We start from the raw sequence: 26066 nt of genomic DNA, 5'->3' as shown, positions 1-26066 counted from the left end.
AATATTTTGGATATATTGGGCTAAATAAAGCAAAAAATTAATTTCACCTGTTTGTTTTTACCTTTTTATTGGGGCTACTAGAAAATTTAAAATTACACATGAGGCTCACATTATATTTAAGCCAGAAAGCACTCTTCTAGATCATGACAACACCACACACTTTTCTGAAGGGAGGGCCATTAGCATTTCATTTAATGTATTAGCCTGCAGGGTTAAGAACACTGACTCTGGAGGCAAATCATTCTGTTTGAACCCTGGCTCTGCTAGTCACTGGATATGGTATAACTTTGGACAAGTTACTTAACGTCTCTTTGCTCTAGTTTCTTCATCTGTAGAATAGCGATAATAATAGGGTTATAATGAGGATTAAATGAGATGATATATGCAAAGTGCTTAAAACAGTGCCTTGTGCATAAATACGCAATGAAAATCTCTGCATTATTTTATGACTGTAATTGTCATTATTATTACCATTACTCCTTTTCCTAAATCCTGAGATGCACTGAGTTGAAATGTAATGAGTGCATTCTGCCATTTGAACACCACCTGTATGTATCTGCAAACCATTTTAATGACCATTTCATGAAAAAGACACTAAAACCATATGAGACAGCGATTGGGCTGACTTCCTAAGACAGGTGGGACAGTGAACAAAAGTCACCCACTAGAATTAACCTTAGAAGTTAACAAACAATTTAATATGTAAGTCAAGTGAAAATGAGGAGGAACAGTTTTTGCCTGTGATTAAAAATCCACTTCTTCCCAGACCTAAAGATCGCCTCCTTCTCTTGATTTTTAGAAATCTAACAGCTAATGGAAGCTCATTGGAGAAAGAGTCATCAGACCCAGCTGATAAGCACCAACACAGCCGAATAGAGAAATATCTCCACAGGAACGCATCTCACTCCAGCTAGGATCTATGTCTCTTTCAGGGTTAGCCAAAATTTTCATCTTCAAGAAGAAATAACCATTCGTCTTCCTTATGAAATCTTTCCCCAAAATATGAAAAAGTACTCGAGATGAATAAAATCACAATGTAGATCTGATTGCATAAGAGGTGAGTTATAGGTACCAACTTAATACACCATGATTAGGAGCACAAATGCTTTATTAAAAATAAAATGTAATTAAGAGTGAAAGCCGGGCTTCCCTGGTGGCGCAGTCGTTGAGAGTCCGCCTGCTGATGCAGGGGACAAGGGTTCGTGCCCCGGTCGGGGAAGATCCCACATGCCGCGGAGCGGCTAGGCCCGTGAGCCATGGCCGTTGAGCCTGTGTGTCCGGAGCCTATGCTCCAAAACGGGAGAGGCCACAACAGTGAGAGGCCCGCGTACCGCAAAAAAAAAAAAAAAAAAGAGTGAAAGCCAATTGGTGAAGTAATGTGTGCATTAAGCCAGATAGGGTAATTTGAGTAAGTCCAATCCCCAACTCATTCGGGTTGGGAACATACCCTATTGTTACAAGTAGGATATAAGAATTCACTTCCTGTGTCTCTTCTCATTAAATGGGACACAGGCAACACCAGCCTGAGACTATTCTCTTGTCTCTAGTTTCCCTCCTCTGACACGTCAGACATTCCTAATGCCATCTTTCTACCCCAAATTTCACACGAATATATCTACTTCACAAAGTCATGTGCACCTGGTTGCAGTTTAAACCTTCAAAACAATGTAATTAGGAATCTTCACATTTTCAAAAATTAAGAATTATTACTATTTAAAAAAAAAAGCAGTCCTTCAACTGTTGCTCCAGGAGGTTTTCTAGAATAACTTTCCTGAGCCGGCATTGAATGTGATAGCACTTGAGAAATAATTATAGACACTAAAACCAAGACATATAAAGTAAAATATGACATTACCTTATTATCCTCAAGGTTGATCACTTCCAAGAAGTCATGACTCTCTAAGCCTTGGAGGCTACTGATCTGATTGTGGCTCAGATCCAGGATCTGCAGGACCCTTAGGTCATCCAAACCTGTGATCTTCTCAATCTGGTTATTGCTCTAAAATTGATAAAATACACTTAATGTCCTAAAGGGAAAAGTGTAATGACAAGTTTTCATCCTGGATACTGCCCCAAACCTCTTAAAATCAGTAAGACATTCTTGTCCCCCCTCCCATTCCCATCTTTCACCTCCCTAAACACATATACATACATCCCAGAAAGAAATCCCAGTCTTTCAGCTGGAAGACTCAGAACATAATATTTTCGCTAGAGGTAAAGCAGATGAATGTTTGAATCAATAGGAAAGACAAAAGCTAGGTAGTACAAGCTTTTGACATTGCTAACCTCAAGCTTAATGGCAGCATGGCTCCAAGCTTATCTTTAGAAATGTAAATTTAATGCAATTCTTTCATCACCATCACAGAAAACCACTTGAATACTGTAACTCCCACATACACTCTGTTTTCAGAAATATTCTGAATAGAATCACCTCATATCATGAGGACTGTAGTAGTCTGGTACCTGCCTCCACTTATTCATGCTCTTGTACAGTTTCCACCTCTTGAATCCAGGATAGACCTGTGACCTGCCTTAACCAAAAGAATACAGCAGAAGTGTCCCGGTTCCAAATCTAAGACTTAGGAAGGCCTGGCAGCATCTCCTCTTGTGTCTTGGAGCCCTAAGCTGCCATGTAAGAACTCTAGCCACTCTGTGGGAGAGAATCTGCGGAGAGGTCACCTGGAGAGGAGCCCTGAGACTAAACAGAGAGGAGAAACCCAGCCATTGCAGCATCCTGGCTGAGCCCAGCCCCCAGCCAATCTGCTAGCTGGACGTGGCAAGACCAGCGGAACCGCCCAGCTGGGCCCAGCTCAGATTACAGAACTGCTAGCTAATAAAATGGTTAACTAATAAATTTCTCCATGCCACTCCACATGGGGTGGCATGTTCTACAACAATAGATACATAAACAAAGTTCTTAAATAATTCACACGTAAGCATCTTCTTAGACAATACCATGAAACAGAGAAAGATATAAGACTTAAACACTGTTCTTCTTCCCAACCCCCCTGTACCCATAACAACAAATTATAGTGATAACAATAATTTGTATTTTCTTGTACATTTCCCAACATTCTCAAAATTCCTTGGGTTCTTTAGCCTTTGAGGTATAAAACTATGCCACAGTAAAGTTAAACTTTGAGTTGAGAAGCACAGTAAAGTGTAATTTTGAGATTTCAATTAATGTCACATTATACCCACCCTTAAACTTTTTTTTTTTGGCCACACCATGCACGCAAGATCCCAGGTCCCTGACCAGGGATCGAACCTGTTTCCCTGCAGTGGAAGTGTGCAGTCCTAACCACTGGACCACCATGGAATTCCTCCCATCCTTAAACTTTTAAAACTTTTACTAAGCACTTTAGAACTAAAAACTTGAATTATAGTATTCTCTACCATCTATAATATTTTTCCTGGTACATGCTTCCCAAAGTATTTAATAGTAAGAGTTCATTTTCACTCAACTTTTCATAAGATTTCACTTCAATAATGAGCAAGGTTTATGGTTCATTAGTATAATTCTATGGCTGTTTAAAATATATTAATAGAATGCTGATAATCTATAAAACTGGATTATAGTACATGGGGGTTCATTAAACTATTCCTTTTATTTTTACATATGCTTGAAAAATTCCATAATAAGAAGGAAAAATACTCAAAACTCCATTTGCCTAAGTCAAATTTCCTACTGTTCAAAAAAGTTCTAGAAAGTGTAATAGAAAGGGGAAAGAAAAAAACTACAGTAAACTGAACATAATATCCTTATTAATTTAACTTATTGAAATAAGACCGCAATATCCTATTTAAAATATGCCCACATATCAAATTTATGTATATAATACACCTCTTCCCCAAAGACCTTTGAAGTGCTGTAGATGTGGAAGATGAACTGTAATTCTTCTTTAGAGTGTCTCTGATGGCTTTCAAAGTGGTAGATGCACAAGAACAGACTGAGGCATAGAAAAGTTTAATTACATAACCTGTGGTCATAAAAGAAAGCAGAACTGAGAAGTATTACGAATCAGAATTTCTGAGTCAAAGTTATCTATTAAAACCCTATGTCCAATGATGAAAAACTGATACATCTCTTCTCAAAGTGCACGTCTAGTGCCTGCATGAACAGCTCTTGCTTGTTTTATCATGATTAGCAGGGAAAAGGCGGTCTTTAGAGAGAAACTAAAATGAAATGAGAAATATTCTCGATCTCCCAAGTTGGAAGGGAAAAAAAATGGCTTTTACTAAGACAAAATGATTTTTGAAGTTTGGAATGTATTGTCCTTACTTGCTAAAGGAGGTGGTTGACAGAGCAGACCATAAGTGAACCACATTTCCCCCTAATATTTATGGTAAAAGTTGATGGAAGAGGGACTCTCCTGTTGGCGCAGTGGTTAAGAATCCACCTGCCAATGCAGGGGACATGGGTTCGAGCCCTGGACCGGGAAGATCCCACATGCTGCGGAGCAACTAAGCCCGTGTGCCACAACTACTGAGCCTGTGCTCTAGAGCCCGCAATCCACAACTACTGAAGCCTGCGTGCCTAGAGCCCTCTTGTTGCTCTGCAACAAGATAAGCCACCACAATGAGAAGCCCGTGCACAGCAACTACAGAAAGCATGCACGCAGCAACGAAGACCCAACACAGCCAAAAATAAATAAATAAATTTATTTTTTTAAAAAAAGTTGATGGAAGAGAATTAACAACTGGTTTGTATGGTGAATTGTTCTTTTTTCTCTGAAGTGTAAAGTGAATTACTTTCAGTAGTAAACCAATTGGATTACTGATACCACAAATCTTTTAAAAAGTATTAAAAACTATTGAAACAAATGAGTATCATTTTATTTTATGAATTTTATTAATATATGGAAAAGAAAACCTTCCTATTCTCAAAAAGTTTAAGGAAAATGAATGATGGCATATTCTGTATTTTCTAGTTCATTTTGGGTGATGAGGATGGGGGTTGGGAACAATCCACCTAATCTACTTATAGGCAAAATAAGTCTTTTATGCTTCTTCTAAAAGCTATTTGAGATGAAATTATCAACACAGATTATTTAGTTATTGAAACAAAGTCTTAGGATGAAAGTGCTATGTGATGTCATTCTTAATAATCAATTCAATTCTCATTCCCTTAAGCACACCCCCCAATCTCTTTCCACACATCATGCTCCACTTAAAGTTAATGGGAATGCCAATGCAAAAAGATATGTAAATAAAAGGATAAAGTTCTAACAAGCTGCAAATTAAATAGAATATACTGCCAATAATCCTTCAAATTATCATAATTTTAAAATGTGACTTTCTTTTATAATTTTTAAATTTGCAATTCAGCCTACCAAATTCATTTTCATTTATGCTTTGCTTACATGCCTTAGTGGACAGAAAACAGAAAAACTCAAGGAAATTATTAAACCTTTCCATGCTTCATTTCCAACCTCAGTACTGGGAACCAGTACTTTACCCTCACCTAACTCATTTTAAGAAGTGAAGGCTCTTGAAAAAACACTTCAGGCTTAACACATAGCCAACCTTCAGCTGTCTGTGGTTAAATTAGACAGGAATTGTACATTGTATATGTCAAAAATCTGCAGATAACCCAAGATGTCATTTCAAACAACAATGTTCGGGGCTTCCCTGGTGGCGCAGTGGTTGAGAGTCCACCTGCTGATGCAGGGGACACGGGTTCGTGCCTGGTCCGGGAGGATCCCACATGCCGCGGAGCGGCTGGGCCCGTGAGCCATGGCCGCTGAGCCTGCGCGTCCGGAGCCTGTGCTCCGCGACGGGAGAGGCCACAACAGTGAGAGGCCTGCGTACCGCAAACAAACAAACAAAAACAACAACAATGTTCAACACTCTCCTGTGGGATAGTTCACGTAAGAAATAAGCTACTAGCCTCATGGCTTAAAATCCCCCCATCCACCTAATGACAGATATAATAAAGAATCCCAAAGCCATCCAAGGGTAAGAAGTGAGAAGGAGAAGGAAAGGAAGAAGAAAGAATCCTAGATAATCTACAAACTATATAATCACCCCCAAACTAATGAGCTAGACTGTTATTTCAAAAATACTGTATATATCTTTGGAACAACTATGATCCTGCTGATTTTAAAGTAAATTGTATTTTCATTCAGTCAGAGTCACACTGTCATACAGCTTAAGAAGCACGCTCTCTATAGGAAAAACATTAAAAATTTTAACTTCTTGATGGGAATTGTTCATTTATTCTCAGCACTAATTCTGGTTTTCTAGAATGGGAAACTGGCACATAGTGATGTAAAAGGACTGCCAAATTCAGTGCCCAGTGCTTCAGTTGAGAGCAATGAAGTTTCAACTGCAATAAATATTATGTTTAAATATGTTTAAATGTTATTTCATCAATAAGACATTAAAATATATTCTATTTTTTAACATCTTCAGTGGAGTATAATTGCTTTACAATGGTGTGTTAGTTTCTGCTTTATAACAGTGAATCAGCTATACGTATACATATAGCCCCCCCATATCTCCTCCCTCTTGTGTTTCCCTCCCACCCTCCCAATTCCAGCCCTCTAGGTGGTCACAAAGCACCGAGCTGATCTCCCTGTGCTAAGCGGCTGCTTCCCACTAGCTATCTATTTTACATTTGGTAGTGTATATAAGTCCATGCCACTCCCTCAATTCATCCCAGCTTATCCTTCCCACTTCCCACGTCCTCAAGTCCATTCTCTATGTACGCGTCTTTATTGCTGTCCTGCCCCTAGGTTCTTCAGAACCATTTTTTTTTTTTTAATCCATATACATGTGTTAGCATACGGTATTTGTTTTTCTCTTTCTGACTTACTTCACTCTGTATGACAGACTCTAGGTCCATCTACCACATTACGAATAACTCAATTTTGTTTCTTTTTATGGCTGAGTAACATTGCATTGTATATATGTACCACATCTTCTTTAACCATTCATCTATCGATGGACACTTAGGTTGCTTCCATGTCCTGGCTATTGTAAATAGAGCTGCAATGAACATTGTGGTACATAACTCTTTTTGAATTATGGTTTTCTCAGGGCATACGCCCAATAGTGGGATTTCTGGGTCATATGGTAGTTCTAATTTTAGTTTTTTAAGGGACCTCCATACTGTTCTCCATAGTGGCTGTATCAATTTACATTCCCACCAACAGTGCAAGAGGGTTCCCTTTTCTCAACACGCTCTCCACCATTTATTGTTTGTAGATTTTTTGATGATGGCCATTGTGACCGGTGTGAGGTGATACCTCACTGTAGTTTTGATTTGCATTTCTCCTATGATTAGTGATGTTGAGCATCCTTTCATGTGTTTGTTGGCAACCTGTATATCTTCTTTGGAGAAATGTCTATTTAGGTCTTCTGCCCATTTTTGGATTGGGTTCTTCGGTTTTTTGACATTGAGCTGTATGAGCTGCTTGTAAATTTTGGCGATTAATCCTTTGCCAGTTGCTTCGCTTGCAAACATTTTCTCCCATTCTGAGGGCTGTCTTTTTGTCTTGTTTATGTTTTCCTTTGCTGTGCAAAAGCTTTTAAGGTTCATTAGGTCCCATTTGTTTATTTTTGTTTTTATTTCCATTTCTCTAGGAGGAGGGTCAAAAAGGATCTTGCTGTGATTTTTGTCATAGAGTGTTCTGCCTATGTTTCCCCCCAAGAGTTTTATAGTGCCTGGCCTTACATTAAGGTCTTTAATTCATTTTGAGTTTATTTTTGTGGATGGTGTTAGGGAGTGTTCTAATTTCATTCTTTCACATGTAGCTGTCCAGTTTTCCCAGCACCACTTACTGAAGAGGCTGTCTTTTCCCATTGTATATTCTTGCCTCCTTTATCAAAGATAAGGTGATTATACGTGGGTGGGTTTATCTCTGGGCTTTCTATCCTGTTCCACTGATCTATGTTTCTGTTTTTGTGCCAGTACCATACTGTCTTGATTACTGTAGCTTGGTAGTGTAGTTGAAAGTCAGGGAGCCTGATTCCTCCAGCTCTGTTTTTCTTTCTCAAGATTGCTTTGGCTATTTGGGGTCTTTTGTGTTTCCACACAAATTGTGAAATTTTTTGTTTTAGTTCTGTGAAAAATGCCATTGGTAGTTTGATAGGAATTGCACTGAATCTGTAGATTGCTTTGGGTAGTATAGTCATTTTCACAATGTTGATTCTTCCAATCCAAGAACATGGTATATCTCTCCATCTGTTTGTATCATCTTTAATTTCTTTCATCAGTGTCTTATAGGTTTCTGCATACAGGTCTTTTGTCTCCTTCGTAGGTTTATTCCTAGGTATTTTATTCTCTTTGTTGCAATGGTAAATGGGAGTGTTTCCTTAATTTCTCTTTCAGATTTTTCATCATTGGTGTATAGGAATGCAAGAGTTTTCTGTGCATTAATTTTGTATCCTGCTACTTTACCAAATTCATTGATTAGCTCTAGTAGTTTTCTGGTAGCGTCTTTAGGATTCTCTATGTATAGTATCATGTCATCTGCAAACAGTGACAGCTTTACTTCTTCTTTTCCGATTTGGATTCCTTTTATTTCTTTTTCTTCTCTGACTGCTGTGGCTAAAACTTCCAAAACTTATGTTGAATAACAGTGGTGAGAGTGGGCAACCTTGTCTTGTTCCTGATCTTAGTGGAAATCGTTTCAGTTTTTCACCATTGAGAACGATGTTGGCTGTGGGTTCGTCATACATGGCCTTTATTATGTTGAGGTTAAGTTCCCTCTATGCCTACTTTCTGCAGGGATTTTATCATAAATGTGCATTTCTTTCATTGATTGATTTGCGTATATTGAAGAATCCTTGCATTCCTGGGATAAACCCCACGTGATCATGGTGTATGATGCTTTTAATGTGCTGTTGGATTCTGTTTGCTAGTATTTTGTTGAGGATTTTTGCATCTATGTTCATCAGTGATATTGGCCTGTAATTTTCTTTCTTTGTGACATCTTTGTGTGGTTTTGGTATCAGGGTGATGGTGGCCTTGTAGAATGAGTTTGGGAGTGTTCCTCCCTCTGCTATATTTTGGAAGAGTTTGAGAAGGATAGGCGTTAGCTCTTCTCTAATGTTTGACAGAATTCGCCTGTGAAGCCATCTGGTCCTGGGCTTTTCTTTGTTGGAAAATTTTTAATCACAGTCTCAATTTCAGGGCTTGTGACTGGTCTGTTTATATTTTCTATTTCTTCTTGGTTCAGTCTCAGAAGTTTGTGCTTTTCTAAGAATGTGTCTGTTTCTTCCAGGTTGTCCATTTTATTGGCATATAGTTGCTTGTAATAATCTATCATGATCCTTTGTATTTCTGCAGGGTCAGTTGTTACTTCTCCTTTTTCATTTCTAATTCTGTTGATATGTCTTCTCCCTTTTTTTCTTGATGAGTCTGGCTAATGGTTTATCAATTTTGTTTATCTTCTCAAAGACCCAGCTTCTAGTTTTATTGATCTTTGCTATTGTTTCCTTCATTTCTTTTTCATTTATTTCTGATCTGATCTTTATGATTTCTTTCCTTCTGCTAACTTTGGGGTTTTTTTGTTCTTCTTTCTCTAATTGCTTTAGGTGTAAGGTTAGGTTGTTTGAGATGTTTCTTGTTTCTTGAGGTTGGATTGTATTGGTATAAAATTCCCTCTTGGAACTGCTTTTGCTGCATCTCATAGGTTTTGGGTCATCGTGTTTTCATTGTCATTTGTTTCTAGGTATTTTTTCATTTCCTCTCTGATTTCTTCAGTGATCTCTTGGTTATTATAAAAATATTCTTAATAGTTGCTAAAAGTATGCCTTCCTTTCTCAGTGTTAAAGTCAATCTTTTAAAAAATGGAATTTGTGTACCAAATTAGGAAATCATTTTACTTTAGCATGAATTATTCATCTCACACACACACACACACACACACACACACACACACACCCCAGATATGGAAAGGAGCAAACAGAACTAAAGACAATGACATTTCATGAAGGAATTAGCTCTTTATAAAACTGAAAAATCCTAACTATCATTCATATATTTACTAAGACATTAACTAGTACTTCTATAAAGAATAACACTTTTGTTCGACTCACCAGACAAAGTATTTTGATAGGTAACATTCCTAAGCCATTAATGGTTGTGATCTTGTTCTTGGCCAAACTAAGGTGGGTAAGACTGCTACACAGCTCTAGTCCGTTGATTTCAGCTATCTCATTGCCTATACACCATGACTATGTTTAAGGAAAATGGTATTAGAAACATTTGGAAGAAAAAATGAATTAGTGTCAAATCATCATTAGAAAAATCAGACAATAGCATAAATAAAAAAGTACTCTATGCTAATATAGGATGAAAGCTAAATCTTAAAATGATATTTTTTTCATATAGAAGTTAATAGTGCACCAGGTAAAATTAGTTTGTTTTTTTTAAAGGCATAGCTTTTGAGTGTGCTCAGTTGCCTTTGTGTTCATATGTGACTCATTTAATCAGTGAGGAAAAACACTTCAGAGTGGTTCAAAGCTGCCACCTTGGCAGTGTTTTTTCCTTGGTTCCTGAATGGTCTCCATGAGAAACCCTTGTACTTTTCCACAGGCAGAACTGAATCCAGGGTTGCCCTGGAGAGGCACATGCACTTTATCATCCCCATAACCAGGGAAACAGCCCGGGAGGTGTCATCTGCAGAAAATGGGTGATACTGAGAGGAACAGCCTTTTCTTCTATCTATATTGGCTTCTCTTCTCTTTATAATAAATGAGGCCTAAACTCAGCCTTGTTTTCCTCATCTGTTGATTTTCTAGTTATTTTAAAATTTAACTCTTAGCTTTTGTTTTCCATCCTTATAGTCACCTAAAAGTGCAAACTCAAAGTCACCAATTCTACTTACCTCTCTCTGTCCTCAATCTTTCTGGCAAATTTCTAGGATTTAATATCACTTCTCCACCCAAGCTCAGTTTTCCCTCCCAAGTAGCCTAAGACATCACCATTTTCTCAGCCACTTGTAATCTTCAGGGCGTCCAATCATCACCAAAACCTGGCAGATTTTGCTTTAGAACATCTCTTCAAATATGTCCTTCCTTGTCATTCACCCCTCTGCCAACTTAATTCAGCTTTAGCACCAATGGATACCTCTAACATCCATTTCTTCCTGCCCTCAAGTCACCTTACACACTGTAGTCAGGTTAATTTTTTTCAAAATATTGACTGGATATCACGCTTCAATTAAAAAATTCTCACAGGACGAATTCCAAATTCTTCACTCTGGCATTTAAGGCCCTTTACTTTAAGCAAAACCTATTTATCGAATTTCATCCCCCGTAATAATCCAGTGAGAATGCTCCAATTCTGCCAGGTCAACCTTCTCAATACTTCTGGAATATACCCCTTGACTTTCTTAATTTTTTTAAATACTGCTTTCCTACTTATTTCTAAACCCTACCCATTCTTCAGGACTTAATTTGAAATTCCACTTTTTAAAGTTTTTTCTCTTTTTTAACATTTGCATTAAACCAACATCTTAAGTATTTCTTTTTGACAACCTCATTTCCCTACTTCTATTAGTTTTTAATTACACAAGTAAATACAGGTGACAGACTGGGCGAATATATTCACAACATATAGAGTATACAAAGAATTACTATCTAGAAAACATAAAGAATGACAATAACCCAGTAGAAAATGGGGCAAGAATATATCCAGGAAATTCCCAGAAGAGCAAATCCAAGTGGCTAACATAATAAACGTATGAAAAGACACTCTGCTTCACCTGTAGTCGGGAGAAAGCAAATTAAGATGCTATCCTTTGCCTATCAGTTTGGCAAACATTTTAAAGCTTCTGAAGAACAGATTCTTTCATACTACTGGGTGAGAAGGTTCATTATGGTATAGCCTCTCTGGAGGCAATTTGGCAGTGACTATTATAGTTGTAAATATCAGAGCAATTCCAATTCTTGGTATCCACTGGAGACAAACTCTTTCTTCCTCAAAGCCTTTTCTGGTCAATTTCTAACACCCCACCTATGGAGATTAATCACACAAGCAACAAACTTTTTAAGAGAAAGGAAGGGACTGTAAGTATCACAGAAATGTACATTTTGCCTCATAATTATTTGTAGTTATCCTAACTCTACTACTTGCTAGTTACGTGATGTAATTTCTCTCTGCTCAGATTTTTCATCTGTAAAATGGATACAACATCAGGCTGCCGTGAAGGCCAAAAGTTAGCTCATGAGAAAACATTTAGAAAATGTATGTGAGTGAGTTGTACAAGTACCTCACAATTATAAGGCATTGTTATCGTTACTAAATTACAAGCACATGAGGCCAAGGAATCACATCCTCTGCCTCTTGGCCAGCAGCACAAAAAGGAGGATCAGGCCAGGACTGATTCTGAAACAACAAAGACAGAGACAGAGTTTAATTAAGAAACTGAAAGCAATGATGAGAAAATATTGCCAAATGGACCAGAAATTCCTCGATTTTCCTCACTGGTTCCAGATTCAATCCTTGGGCTGAAGCATAGTTCGGCTTGTTGTCAACATGCATTTCAAAACCACTTTCATAAAGCTTCCTGCCAGACTAGCTCTACAAATAGACACTTATGCTCACAAACACGATTCTTCTTTCTGCTTCCATTTTCTTTGGGCTATTTAAACAATCACTCTATAGATGAAATAAAATATCCTCAGTGTAGCAATCTTTGGTAAGAAAAATTAAGCACGGAAAACTTCAAATGGCCATGTCTTAATCTAGCAGAGGAAGCAACGGTCTTTAAGTCCTATTTCAGGAGCACTAGTGTCTTGGTAGCTCAGCTTCAACAGAAACGAAGATACTCTGAATTATGACAGAGAGTAAAACAAATGCTTGTGGGTGGCTGAGTCAGGAAGCACTCCCATGGGAAGCAGGCAAGGATTAGAAAACTAGAAAACAGGAATCTGGACACTGTTAAGAGATAATGGGAACTGAAAAGGAAAGCCTGTATACAGTAATTTTCCAAGACATTAGAGGCCGTTCCCTTGGTGCACCCAGCTTACACTCTAGCTTTGACTAGTAGGGCAAGTCATGTTTTATGAAATTAGTATTGCAAGGGCCAAAAGGAGGAGGAATACAGATGCCCCCTGCAATCATGGCCATGGCTTCTGCAGCTGCCACTGCCATCACTCACAGCACTGGGGCAAAGGGTGAGGAGCTGACTGAACATCTCTGCTGAGAAATAGGTTCATTTCACCGAAACCATCTCCTGTTTCCCAACTCTTCACTCCCCTTTAAATTTCGAGGAATTTTAGGCACTATAAATTACAGGTGACCCTTGACAAACAGGTCTGAAATGTATGGGTCCACTTATACATGGATTTTTTTTTTTTTTTTTTTTTTACTAAATACATACTACAGTGGTACACCATCTGTAGAGGTTGGTTGAATCCACTGGTGCACAACCGCGGATACAAAGGGCTTACTGTAAAGTTATGTGTGGCTATTCGATTGCTCTGGGATCGGTCCCCTAACCCCCACCATTATTCAAGGGTCAACCGCAATCAAGCTCTTAAGTAAAGAGTACTTTTCACAGTGGCGCAATGGCTTCCCCTGCTAATTACTCCCATGGTCACATCATATGTGACTGCCAGCAATGCCAACAGTCAATATGCAGGACTGGTCCATCCAGAGCTCTAAATTCAGGAATACCTTTATCTCTCCAATCTCCCCTTTTCTTAAGAACCTTCATGAAATGTTACTTGCCCTTCCTCCTAACATTATTCTTTCATGTTCTTTCATAAGTCTTGGGACATTCCGATAAGAAGAAATATAATCAGATAAGCCACTAAACTGTTACAATGAATTAGCTTATTGGGTTAATCCTCTTAGGTATAGTTTAATTTTAAAAGGCTACTATCAGGAGAAAGAGACTCAAAGAACACAAGATCATCATACTGCATTCCAGCTCTAAAATTTTATGATTCTGTGAATAAATCTTTTACAGTGGAATGTTAGATCCTCGTGGAAACTGAGTGAAGGAATCCAAAGGCACATAAGCATAACTTTACAGCTAGGGAAAAGCCCAACAATATATTTTTACATTTGGGCGATGCTGTCAGCAGTTCACAGTGCTTGACATGAATTATTCACTAGTCAGCATTTGCTCTTATTCATTTGTCTACAACCATAAAATATGGGCCGGGTGTACAGAAAACAGTTACTAAGAAATAAATAGGAAATCCATCACAATTCTCTCAGTGGAAAGAACCACAATGATGACTTTAATCAAAACCAATCCTGAAGGATCTATTATCACCTTACCAGTGAAAAATGTTCTTCACTATGGGAGTGAATCTCTTTAAGAAATGAAACATGCATACACTTTAAATGGCTATGTGATAAAAGTAGTAATTATTCAATGAATTGCAACATGAGAAGAACAATGGAATGCAGAAGACTAGTCTCAGCTCAACCACTTACCAAATAATATCGGATGTTTCCCTGAGTCTCAGGCTCCTCTCCCATAAAATAACAGCACTAGATGATCCCTAAAGTCCTGTCTGGATTTAAAAATTCTATAAATCACTTTTTAAAAACGCCATGATTCTATAATCATGGAATAAATTCCAATGATCAATTAATATTTATAGGTAAAGAATAAACTGCATCCTTTCTTAAGACTAAATAAATATACTAATCCTCGGCAAAGTTTATTATCTTTCGATTTGGGGTGATTATCAATTAATCATCAGTTGCCCACCTACAGAAGAAAAAAATAGCATAATAAGATTAACTAAAAAAGTTGATATTTTATAGTTAACAATTCATTCTGAGGTATTAACATAATCTACTACAATCACATTGTCAGCACTACTAGCTTGATTAACTGATTTGTTTTTAATTTTAAATAACTGCTTTTAATATTGATAATTATACTTCTCTTTTAATTTTATTTTAAACAAAAGTGCAATTTTTTTCCCTCAAATAGAAAACATAGATGCTCACTAAGGAAATCTTGAATAAATACAAAAAGTTTAAAAAGCCAAATTTCTAAAGCATTTAAAAAAGGACAAATGGAATGGCAGCAGATGAGAAAAGCATGACATTCAAGATATAACAGACAGGACTGATTAGCTTAGAGCTGTGGATCTCAAAGTGTGGTCCTCAGACCAGACAGGACTGATTAGCTTAGAGTTGTGGATCTCAAAGTGTGGTTCTCAGACCAGCAATGCCAGCATCATCCCGGAACTTGTTAGATATTCAAGTTCTCAGGTACCACCCCAGACCTACTTAACCAAAAGCTCTGGAGGGTGGGGACCAGAAATAGGAGGGTGGGGACCAGAATTCCAGGGAATTCTGATAGAGCTGGACTTTGACATTTGGTAACTAACTGTTTTCAAGGAAATTAATTTCTAAGTTTCAAATTTAAAAAAATTTTAATGAAGACAGGCACATCATTGGCCATACATGGCCTGCTTTTATTAACTTTTAAAAATTTGATGAGTATTCTTGAAACCACCACCATTCCCAGCCCAAGAAGTAGAACATTAGCAGTAAGTTACATCTACCTGAGCACACCTCTCCTGTCACGTCTTGACGGCTCCCTCTCAGAGATAACCCCTAGGCTGAATTGCCTATTTCTTCTTCCCTTTCCCCTTTGGTTTTATACCTAAATTATATTTGGTTTGGAATTCCCTGGTGGCGCAGCAGTGAAGAATCCGTCTGCCAGTGCAGGGGACACGGGTTCGAGCCCTGGTCTGGGAAGATCCCACATACCGCGGAGCAACTAAGCCTGTGCGCCACAACTACTGAGCCTGTGCTCTAGAGCCCGCGAGCCACAACTACTGAGCCCACGCACCGCAACTACTCAAGCCGGCACGCCTAGAGCCCGTGCTCCACAACAAAAGAAGCCACCGCAATGAGAAGCCTGTGCACCGCAAGGAAGAGTAGCCCCCGCTCACCGCAACTAGAGAAAGCCCGCGTGCAGCAACGAAGACCCAACGCAGGCAAAAATATTTTTTTTTAAATTTCTAAATTTTTTTTTAAATTTTAAAAAATTTAAAAAAATTATATTTTGTTTTATTAACAGTCAACTTTACTGGTGCATGGAGATATATACAGTTTATTCATTTTCACAACTATATGATAATGCTATTGTATCAGTATACCATAATTTATTTATGCTCTCTTATCAAGGAATATTTGGGCTATTCCAAGTTTTTGCTATTACAAGCCTCCAGGTACACGTATGCTAAACTTCCTATATATAGGAATGAAAGTGCTAGATCAGAGAAAACGTGGATGTTCAACTTTACAAATTGCACAAAACTGTTTTCCAAAGTGGTTGAACAAATTTCACACCCATAAGGAAGAAAAATAGAGATCCTCTTGACCTATGTGTTCTCCAACACATGGTATTTTTAGATTTCTTACATTCTGTCAACTGACTGGATATAGTCATGTTTGTTACCCTTTCTGATTCATTTTCTATAAAATTATATTTACACATCTTCTCCCATCTTCATATCCAGGAACATACTATATTTCCCTTTAGTCAGGTCTTTAATATCCTTCAATAAAGTTTTATTATGTTCCCCCGACAGGTCTTATTCATCTTTAATAAGATACATATTCTTGTAAATGGCATTTCAAGGTTGTGTTTTCTAGTTGCTTGTTTGTGGTGTAGAGTAATGCAATCGATTTCTGTTTACTGAAGTCATATCCAACTACCTTGTGGAACTCTCAAAACTCTATTATTTCTAGTAGTTTATTGCAAGTTCTTTTTTATATTCTGTAGACAATCATATCATTTGCAAAAAATGACTTCTTCTCCTTATCCATCTTTATACCTTGCTGTCATTTCTTTATCTTATGCTGCTGAGTAAGACCTCTTAAACAATGACGGTTAGAAGTGGCAAAGGCGGTTATCTTCTCTTGTATCCTTGATTTTAAAGAGTGCTTAGAACATGTCCCCACTTAGGATAAAGTTTGTTTCAAATATTTTTGTTGACATTCTTATCAAGTTGAGGAGACTCCCTATTACTAGTTTACTAAAAGTTTTTATTGTGAATGAAGAATGGATTCTATTAAATTTTCTGTATCTATTGAGCTTCTATATCTATTTATCATATGATTTATTTCCTTTAATCTGTTCATGTCGTTAATGACATTTTAAAATTTTCTAATGTTAAACTACCCTTACATTCATGAGATAAACCTAACTTGGTCATGGTATATTATCTTTTTCATATACTGTCAGAATCGGTTTGCTAATATTTTGTTTAGGATTTTTACATCTATATCACAAGTGAAATAAGCCTGTCATTTTCTTTTCTCTTACTGTTCCTTGTCTGGTTTGGGTAACAAAGTAACCTCATTAAAATGAATTGTGAATATGCCTTCTATTTTAAATCTTTGAAAGAATTTGTTCATTTTTGAAAGGTTTGTTCTTGAAAGTTGGGATTTTTTGTATGCAGATTTTTAATTTAACTGATTTTAATTTGTAATGAACTAGTTTTATAGGTATAGGACTACTCAGGGTTTCTATCTCCAAGTCAGTGCTTTGGTGTATAACATTTTTCTAGGGATTTATCTATTTCATCTAAGTTTTTAAATGTTCTGGCATTAAAAAGTTGTTTAGAAATTCTTTTTTATCTCAAAGCTTTTAAGTCTTTTCAAAACTCTAATTACATAATTATACACAATATGATATGCCTGAACAGAACAAAAGGAAGAGGCATAGTTAGTACTGTTTAAAAATTAGCCTACTCTCTTTTCAAAATTGTAAGCTGTCTAAGAGGTAGTTTATGAAGGGGAGCTAGTTCTGGGTGTCTGTCTTTGCATTTTTAACAACAAAGATGAGGAATTGTGCCATGGTATTTACATTCTAATTATGTGTCTACGTTCTGAATTCCAATCGGTTCTGATGTAATAAAGCTTTTTACACTTTGGAGATAAGACTCCATTGTTACATCTAAAGTCAAGTTTAAAAAACCCTGATTCTTTCCTCTGTTGACATTTACAAAGTCACAACAGTTTAGCTTTTTACATGGAAAGATAAATTTATGTAGAAATTAAGACTTTCATGATAGAAATGTTTTAAAATGCATCCTCCATTTTCAGTCCAAAATACTGTGAAGTTTTCTCTGGCAATTCCATGCTTGCACATAGAATATTTTCTGGGAGACAGAACTCCAGACTTTCGTGCCACCATTCTCACTCAGGGTACACTGAAGAATAGAAGGAGCTCTGGATGCTCAATCCCTTTTGTCTGGTTGGAGTTCAGGGGGGCAGCTGACGGCTAGACCAGGGCTCCTCAAGCTTTAATATGAACTCACATCACCTGGGGGTCTTGTTAAAAATGCAGATTCTGATTTCAGAGGTCTGGGGTAGCATCCAAGAGTCTGCATTTCTAAGAAGTTCCAGGCAATGCTCACACGGTTGGTGGTCCCTGAGGAGCATTCTTCTAGATGGCCTGAGATGAGTAGATCTCTGAGCCAGACAGCTTCTGGGCCGTCAGACTCTATCTCTTTCCAAATGAAATATATATACAGTCAAGCATAAAGTGCAGGTTCTATGGACGGGTGCCGCTAATGTGTACTACTTTTAGTTTGTCATCAAAACATTTCATTTTGATCATCTTCTCATTCGGCTACGTTCAGGAAAACTTGCTCGTTTCAAGAGCACCCTCTAAATGTCCACTAATTGCTCATTTTCACACACAAGTTCTAAAGAGAGTGATGTGATGTTTTAAGATTTCCATCATATACAAATAAAGCGTTTTTCCTACAAAATATGTCTTCAAGAAACCGTACCTTCTGTTCTCCCCACATCTCAGCCTCATTACTAGTGTGTACTAGCTGCTGCCACATCCCTGGAATGAGGTATCCAAGGGCAATCAATTCGTTCTCCACTCTGCCCTGAAAAATCCTCAGGGGGGTAGAAAGATACTGAGAAAGAGAAGGCGCTGCTCCCTTATCACCCAGAGAACACTGGTCTCTAGGGTAAGGAAGAGATTCAAGCTCATTAAACTCACAGATCCCCAGTCAACCCCTTAGGGTCCAGAAGCTGGAGTGTGTCTATGTTAAGGTAGGTGCTCTGTTTGCACAGGAGCCTGGCTCATGCAACAGATATGTTCTGGAAGTTGGCTGCGAATCAAAAATTGTTGGTTTTACTTTTTTAAAATTTTTATGAAAGCGTCATTTGAGATACACTAGAGAGGACTGCTAGTTCAAGGGAGCTTAGTGTGAATTCTTTTGTAAAATAAATAATCACTAATTTTGGCCGTATCTGGATTTTCAGACACTGAATTTACATAAAATAGGGCCCCAGTTTAAGTAAATTTGAAGAAGGGAGTCGGGTAAAACAGAACTTCTTATCTGGTTCTAGAATTAAAAATAAGCCTATGTTTATCAGAAGAATGACCATCTTCTTAGCTTTTCAGGTGTAAGATGTTCTTGGCAAGCTCTGATTTGCACTCTTACTCCTTGGTCAGTAAAATATCCTCATTCTGTGAATATCAATTCTTAACCGTTTAAATGAGTCACACAACTCTAGTCAATTGCCTATCCCGCACTATTTCAGGTCATCCAGTACACATGTATTAATGGGCCTCTTAATCAAACTTGCCCCTTTAATCATTCAAAGGATACTGTCCAAAATTAGTTTCGTGAGAGACTCATATGCCGACAAATCACACATTTCTGAAATCTGGTTGTAGGAAAAATCCACCTTCTGATAAGAGAAAGAGAGCAGGACGTTATACTTTCTCATTCATCTTAACCACACAATTACCTGCACAACAAGAATGCATTTTCTGATGAGGGGTTACAATTCATAGTTGAAAATACACTCAGGCTAACATACTTCCTTTGTGTTTAATCGTTTCCTAGCTGGGACCCTCGTCTGCCCACTTTGAGGGGTACTAAGGGGGAGACCCTTCCCCGTGGCTGGCGTGGGCAGCCGCGCAACAGAAACGCTTTCTGTTTCTTCAGTCACTCTCCCCATTTTCAGCACTTATTTTAAACTTTCTTGATCTTCCTTCAGAGCTTACCTCAGTTTCACCCTTACTAACCACCATGTCTTCGTTTTCGCTGACGCCCAATAGCCTGTGTTCATTTAGTTTATATGCACATCTTGCTTCTGGCTTCTTTGCCTTCTCTGTTTCTGGCTCAATTTACTCTCCTGTGTCACCCCCTAAAGGCCAGAAAAGTCTTTCTTATTCATCCCTCAGGCCATACCTCGTCCACTCAGCACCCTTTCTCAAACTTGACTATCTTAGGAAAGCATTTTCAACAATATTGGTTGTTCCTACTCAAAAATATGAGAAAGAAAAACAACATTAAATAACTTTAATTATTCACCTACTGGCAAAAGATAAAAAATATATATATATTTTTAAACACTGCTTTAATGTGCTAGGCACATGGTGATCATTTTCTGGAAAACTATCAAGCAATTATATAATAAGTACTATTGTTATCTTCTTGTGCCCTTTAAAACAGTAATTTTACCTTCCCCAACCCATGCACTAAGATTATTTTTATCAATGTATTAAATACTAAATACTAAAAACCTTAAATATTGGACACTAAAAAAAACTTCTTTGAAAACAGCTCAAGTGGCAAGTGTAGAAAATTGGTTAAGTTGATTACAATACAGCAACAAGACTGCACAGTAAGTAAAATACAAGTATGTGAATCATGTGAAGAAATAGAAATGTGCAAACAAATCCTGTTAAAAAAAAATCAGAAACAAAATTTTATGCATATACAAATTGCAACTATGTAAAATGCATTCCATGACTTAATTAAAAAATCAGTTTGGCATGAAAAAATGAAATTTCTCATTCGCGTTTTTCTTCTATATAATAATGATGGGCTAGAAATAAACTTATAATTATCTAGGTTTACTTATAGCTGACATTTTTCCATCAACACCTTTCATTCTTGTGCCACAGCTTCTGTGTGTGCTCATGATACCTAGCTAACTACACACCTGTTGGGACTATATGCCAATACTGTGCCCTCCATGCACTTATGATACTGGGCTTGTTGAGAGACCTTAAAAGGGTTATGATATTGCCCTGACTCCCACTGGGAGTTCCACTGGAACCCAGAGCTTGTAAGAAGTGCCCATCAATCAAACGAACCTTCTTCACCTACTAAGAGCAAAACCATTCTAGGAAATACAAAAAGGGTACAAATATAAGCTCCTGCTCTTTGGGACATGTATGCTTTCTTTGGCTTGGTGGCACAAGGCACATAGATAATAAATGAAACATAAGCAGAGCTTTCCGAGAGGGTGAGACATTAAACACAAGCGTGATTGACTGGAAAAATGGGCTTTGGGTCTCAGACATGGGGTTCAGTGCCAGCCCTGTGACCTCCCAGCAAAGGTTAAGTAAGTTATTTAACCTTTCTGTGCTTCTGCAAACTCATCTGTAAAATGGGACCATCCCAGCTGCCTCACAGTTCTATTGGGAGGATTTAGTAAGACCCTGCATTGAAAACATTGGAAGGCCTCAATCATTCCCCTCCCAGGTTCACAAAGGGTTCACTTAGGGTTCATTCACATAGGGTTGAAGTACCTTGTCAGGGGCACTCTGGCACTTTGCAAGCACTTTCCTAAAGTTACCACCAATACATCTGCTCTTAATCCTCTAGGAACTTAAACACTGAGGTATCTGCCATAACGATGGAAACACATCATCGTACATTTGTCCAAACCCACAGAACGTACAACACCAAGAGTGAATCCTAATGTAAACTGTGGGCTTCGGGTGATTATGATGTGTCAGTGTAGGTTCGAGTGTAACAAATGTCTCACTCTGGTGGGGGATGTTGATAACGGGGAGGCTGTGCCTTTGTGGGGGCAGGAGATATATGGGAAATCTCTGCACTTTCTCCTCAATTTTGCTATGAACCTAAAACTGCTCTAAAAAAAAAAGATGGGGTATCTGATTTGTTTTTGTTTACTTGTGCAGTCTTTTGGGGAGGGGGTGAGGCAAGGTTGTGAATGAAAGAAACTCCAGTCAAGTTTTTCCCAAGGAAGGGGGTCACGCTCTTGCCATGGCTGATTTCACTGGGGCTTAGGGCAAAGCAGAAGGGGACAGCAAAGGAGGGAGAATCAAGACAGCTCTGCAAGAACAATTCCTGATGACCTGGAGACCACAAGGCCCCATACTGAGGACCAATAGGCACCCTGTGTGGCTTTTCTGGATAAAGGAATGTCACCACAGCAATAACTGTAATTTCAAAGGGAAAAAACTCACTACTGATAAAAATGTAGCAATGTGAAATAAAAGAAGAAAAATTAAGAAAGACGTCTCACTGACAGTATGGAGGATGTCAGATTCTTAATTTCAAACAGACTTATATTTGTGCAAGCTCCAGCAGAATACGTTGGATCTACATTAATTTGGCTTGTAAACAAAAGAAAACTAATAGGTAATAAAAGGCAATCATTGATGTCCACTCCTTAAAACAACTTTTTAATGAAATATTTGAGTCCAATAGAAAAATACTCGTCCCAAGCTGCGGCAATGGTTCCCAAATTTCTCAGCACATTAGAGCCACCTGGGCGGGGTCTTTTAGAAATTCCCACACCCAGGCCTTACCTTGGACCACTTGAACCAGAATATCCGGCAGTGGGATCCAGGCATCAGCAGTCTTTAAAACTCTCCAGGTGATTCCAGTGTGCAGAAAATCGGAGTACCATTAATCTGTGACCTCTCTGCTTATGTGTGATCCATGGACCAGCAGCAATGGATCATCAGGAAGGCTGTTAGAAAGCAGGGCCTCAGGCCCACCTCAGACCTACTGGATCAGAACCTCATTTTCACAAGAACGCCACGTGACCTACACACACGTTAGAGTAGGAGCCACCGTGCTCCACAGCAGAGTAAACTGCTCCATCAACCACCACTCACAGAGCTTCCTTCTGCCTCAGAAATGCAAACCAAGTGCAGAGAAGCAAGAACGGAGATCTGAAATCTCTGCTTTCTAAACAAAAGTAAAGGTTGGATGAATAAAGAAGGCAAAATTTAAGCCCCCAGGAAACTTTTACAGAATTTTCAGGTATAAAATTGTTCTGCTATGATAAAAATACACAAACAATAACTAGTATTTAAATGAAGCAGAGAAAAGGGAAAGAAGTTAGTTCATTGGTTTGGACACTAGGTTTTAGCAAAGCTTCCGAAAAAGATAATCTCTTGAAAGACTATCTCCCTTTTCTAAAATAAATGATACACAAATCCTTCTCCCTTTTTATTTCATTTCTCCTCTGTCTTATTCTCTCTGAATTCTCTTTTAGTGCTGTTTTGCTCATTAATGTATTTCACAAACCAATTAACACATGTAATTAGTGTATTAATAAAATCTACCTTGAGATTTTTGGGTGGCTTGAAATTGAAGAATGTCGTCAGTTTATTCTGAGAAGCATTAAGTTCTAGAAGATAAGGCATACAGCTCACACAAGACAAATCTGGGGGATAAAATGAATAAAGAATAAGGTAAGTAAATAAAATAAAACTTAGACGAAGTCATTAAAAACAGCATACATTATATCAGAACATTTTAAAACTATACCAGTTGGAAGCACATCTTAATTATTCCACATGAGTGAAATGAATAAAAATAGGAATATGCAAAACACACACACACACAGCGTGGAAAAGGCACCATGAGCCCACAATTTAACCTTCTTCTCCAGGGCTGCCCACCTGTCCCATCCCCATCTTCCATCACAACCAGGAAAGAAATGACCAAGGCCTCCTTGCGGCCCAGCTCACTCTCCCCTGAGCTGCTAACAGTCAATGCTTCAAAAATGCCAGCCTTGGGGGAGACCAACATGGCGGAGGAGTTAGACGTGGAGATCACTTTCCTCCCGACAGATACAGCAGAAATACATCTACGTGTGGAACAACTCCTACAGAACACCTACTGAACGCTGGCAGAAGACCTCAGACCTCCCAAAAGGCAAGAAACTCCCCCACGTACCTGGGTAGGGCAAAAGAAAAAAGAATAAACAGAGACAAAAGAATAGGGACAGCACCTGCACCAGTGGGAGGGAGCTGTGAAGGAGGAAAAGTTTCCACACACTAGGAAGCCCCTTCGCGGGCGGAGACAGGGGGTGGCGGTGGGGGGGGGGAGGGAAGCTTCGGGGCCGCGGAGGAGAGCACAGCAACAGGGGTGCGGAGGGCAAAGCAGAGAGATTGCCGCACAGAGGATCGGTGCCGACCGGCACTCACCAGCCCAAGAGGCTTGTCTGCTCACCCGCCGGGGCGGGTGGGGCTGGGAGCTGAGGCTCGGGCTTCGGGCGGATTGCAGGGAGAGGACTGGGGTTGGCTGCGTGAACACAGCCTGAAGGGGCTAGTGCACCACGGCTAGCCGGGAGGGAGTCCGGGAAAAGGTCTGGAGCTGCTGAAGAGGCAAGAGACCATTGTTTCGGGTGTGTGAGGAGAGAGAATTCAGAGCACCACCTAAACGAGCTCCAGAGACGTGCATGAAATGCTACGGCTGCTGCTGCCGCCACCAAGGAGCCTGTGTGCCAGCACAGGTCACTCTCCACACCTCCCCTCCCGGGAGCCTGTGCAACCCGCCACTGCCAGGGTCCTGTGATCCAGGGACAACTTCCCTGGGAGAACACACGGCGTGCCCCACTCTGCCGCCGCAGGCTCGCCCTGCATCCATACTCCTCCCTCCCTCCGGCCTGAGTGAGCCACAGCCCCCGAATCGGCTGCTCCTTTAACACCGCCCTGTCTGAGCGGGAGCAGACGCCCTCACGTGACGTACACGCAGAGGCAGGTCCAAATCCAAAGCTGAACCTCGGGTGCTGTGGGAACAAAGAAGAGAAAGGGAAATCTCTCCCAGCAGCCTCAGGAGCAGCGGATTAAACCTCCACAATCAACTTGATGTACCCTGCATCTGTGGAATACCTGAATAAACAACGATTCATCCCAAATTGAGGTGGCGGACTTTGGAGGCAATGATATATATATATTTTTTCTATTTTCTCTTTTTGTCAGTGTGTATGTGTATGCTTCTTTGTGTGATTTTGTCTGTACAGCTTTGCTTTTAACATTTGTCCTAGGGTTCTGTCTGTCCAGTTTCTGTTTCTTTTCTTTTTTGAGATAGTTTTTAGCACTTGTTATAATTGGTGGATTTGTTTTTTGGTTTGGTTGCTCTCTTTTTAAAACTATTAATAATTATTTTTTATTTTAATAACTTTATTTTATTTTTTTCTTTCCTTTTTTCCTCCCTTTTCTTCTGAGTCGTGTGGCTGACAGGGTCTTGGTGCTCCAGCCGGGTGTCAGGCTTGTGCCACTGAGGTAGGAGAGCCGAGTTCAGGACATTGGTCCACCAGAGACCTTCCGGCTCCACGTAATACCAAATGGCAAAAGTTCTCCCAGAGATATCCATCTCAACATGAAGACCCAGCTCCACTCAACAACCAGCAAGCTACAGTAATGGACACCCTATGCCAAACAACTAGCGAGGCAATAACACAACCCCACCCATTAGCAGAGAGGATGCCCAAAATCATAATAAGGTCACAGACAACCCAAACACACCACCTGACGTGGTCCAACCCACCAGAAAGACAAGATACAGCCTCATCCTCCAGAACGCAGGCACCAGTCCCCTCCACCAGGAAGCCTACACAACCCACTGAACCAACCATAGCCACTGGGGGCAGACACCAAAAACAACGGGAACTACAATCATGTAGCCTGTGAACAGGAGACCCCAAACACAGTAAGTTAAGCAAAATGAGAAGATAGAGAAACACACAGCAGATGAAGGAGCAATGTAAAAACCCATCACCAAACAAATGAAGAGGAAATAGGCAGTCTACCTGAAAAAGAATTCAGAGTAAAGACAGTAAAGATGATCCAAAATCTTGGAAAGAGAATGGAGAAACTACAAGAAACGTTTAACAAGGACCTGGAAGAACTAAAGAGCAAACAAACAATGATAAACAACACAATGAATGAAATTTAAAATTCTCTAGAAGGAATCAATAGCAGAATAACTGAGGCAGAAGAATGGATAAGTGATCTGGAAGATAAAATAATGGAAATAACTACTGCAGAGCAGATTAAAGAGAAAAGAATGAAAAGAATTGAGGACCGTCCAGGAGA

The 26066-nt window shown here is 39.1% G+C and overlaps 1 protein-coding gene across 1 annotated transcript in view; it reads right to left on the bottom strand.

Annotated features, from left to right (window-relative positions):
• LRGUK (leucine rich repeats and guanylate kinase domain containing) overlaps positions 1-26066 on the bottom strand; it is a gene marked incomplete at both ends in the record, with an annotated part of 118405 nt that overhangs the window by 72706 nt on the left and 19633 nt on the right. Inside the window, 4 exons of the mRNA XM_082846855.1 lie at positions 1856-1999; positions 10048-10172; positions 19576-19657; positions 23307-23407. Coding sequence (XP_082702981.1) covers positions 1856-1999; positions 10048-10172; positions 19576-19657; positions 23307-23407 — 452 coding nt within the window. The remainder of the gene's footprint in view (positions 1-1855; positions 2000-10047; positions 10173-19575; positions 19658-23306; positions 23408-26066) is intronic.

Source organism: Leucopleurus acutus, assembly GCF_964270905.1.
Source record: "Leucopleurus acutus genome assembly, chromosome: 9".
Taxonomy (NCBI): Eukaryota; Metazoa; Chordata; class Mammalia; order Artiodactyla; family Delphinidae; genus Leucopleurus; species Leucopleurus acutus.
The sequence above is the reverse complement of the archived record's forward strand: the minus strand, read 5'-3'. Positions and strand labels throughout refer to the sequence as shown.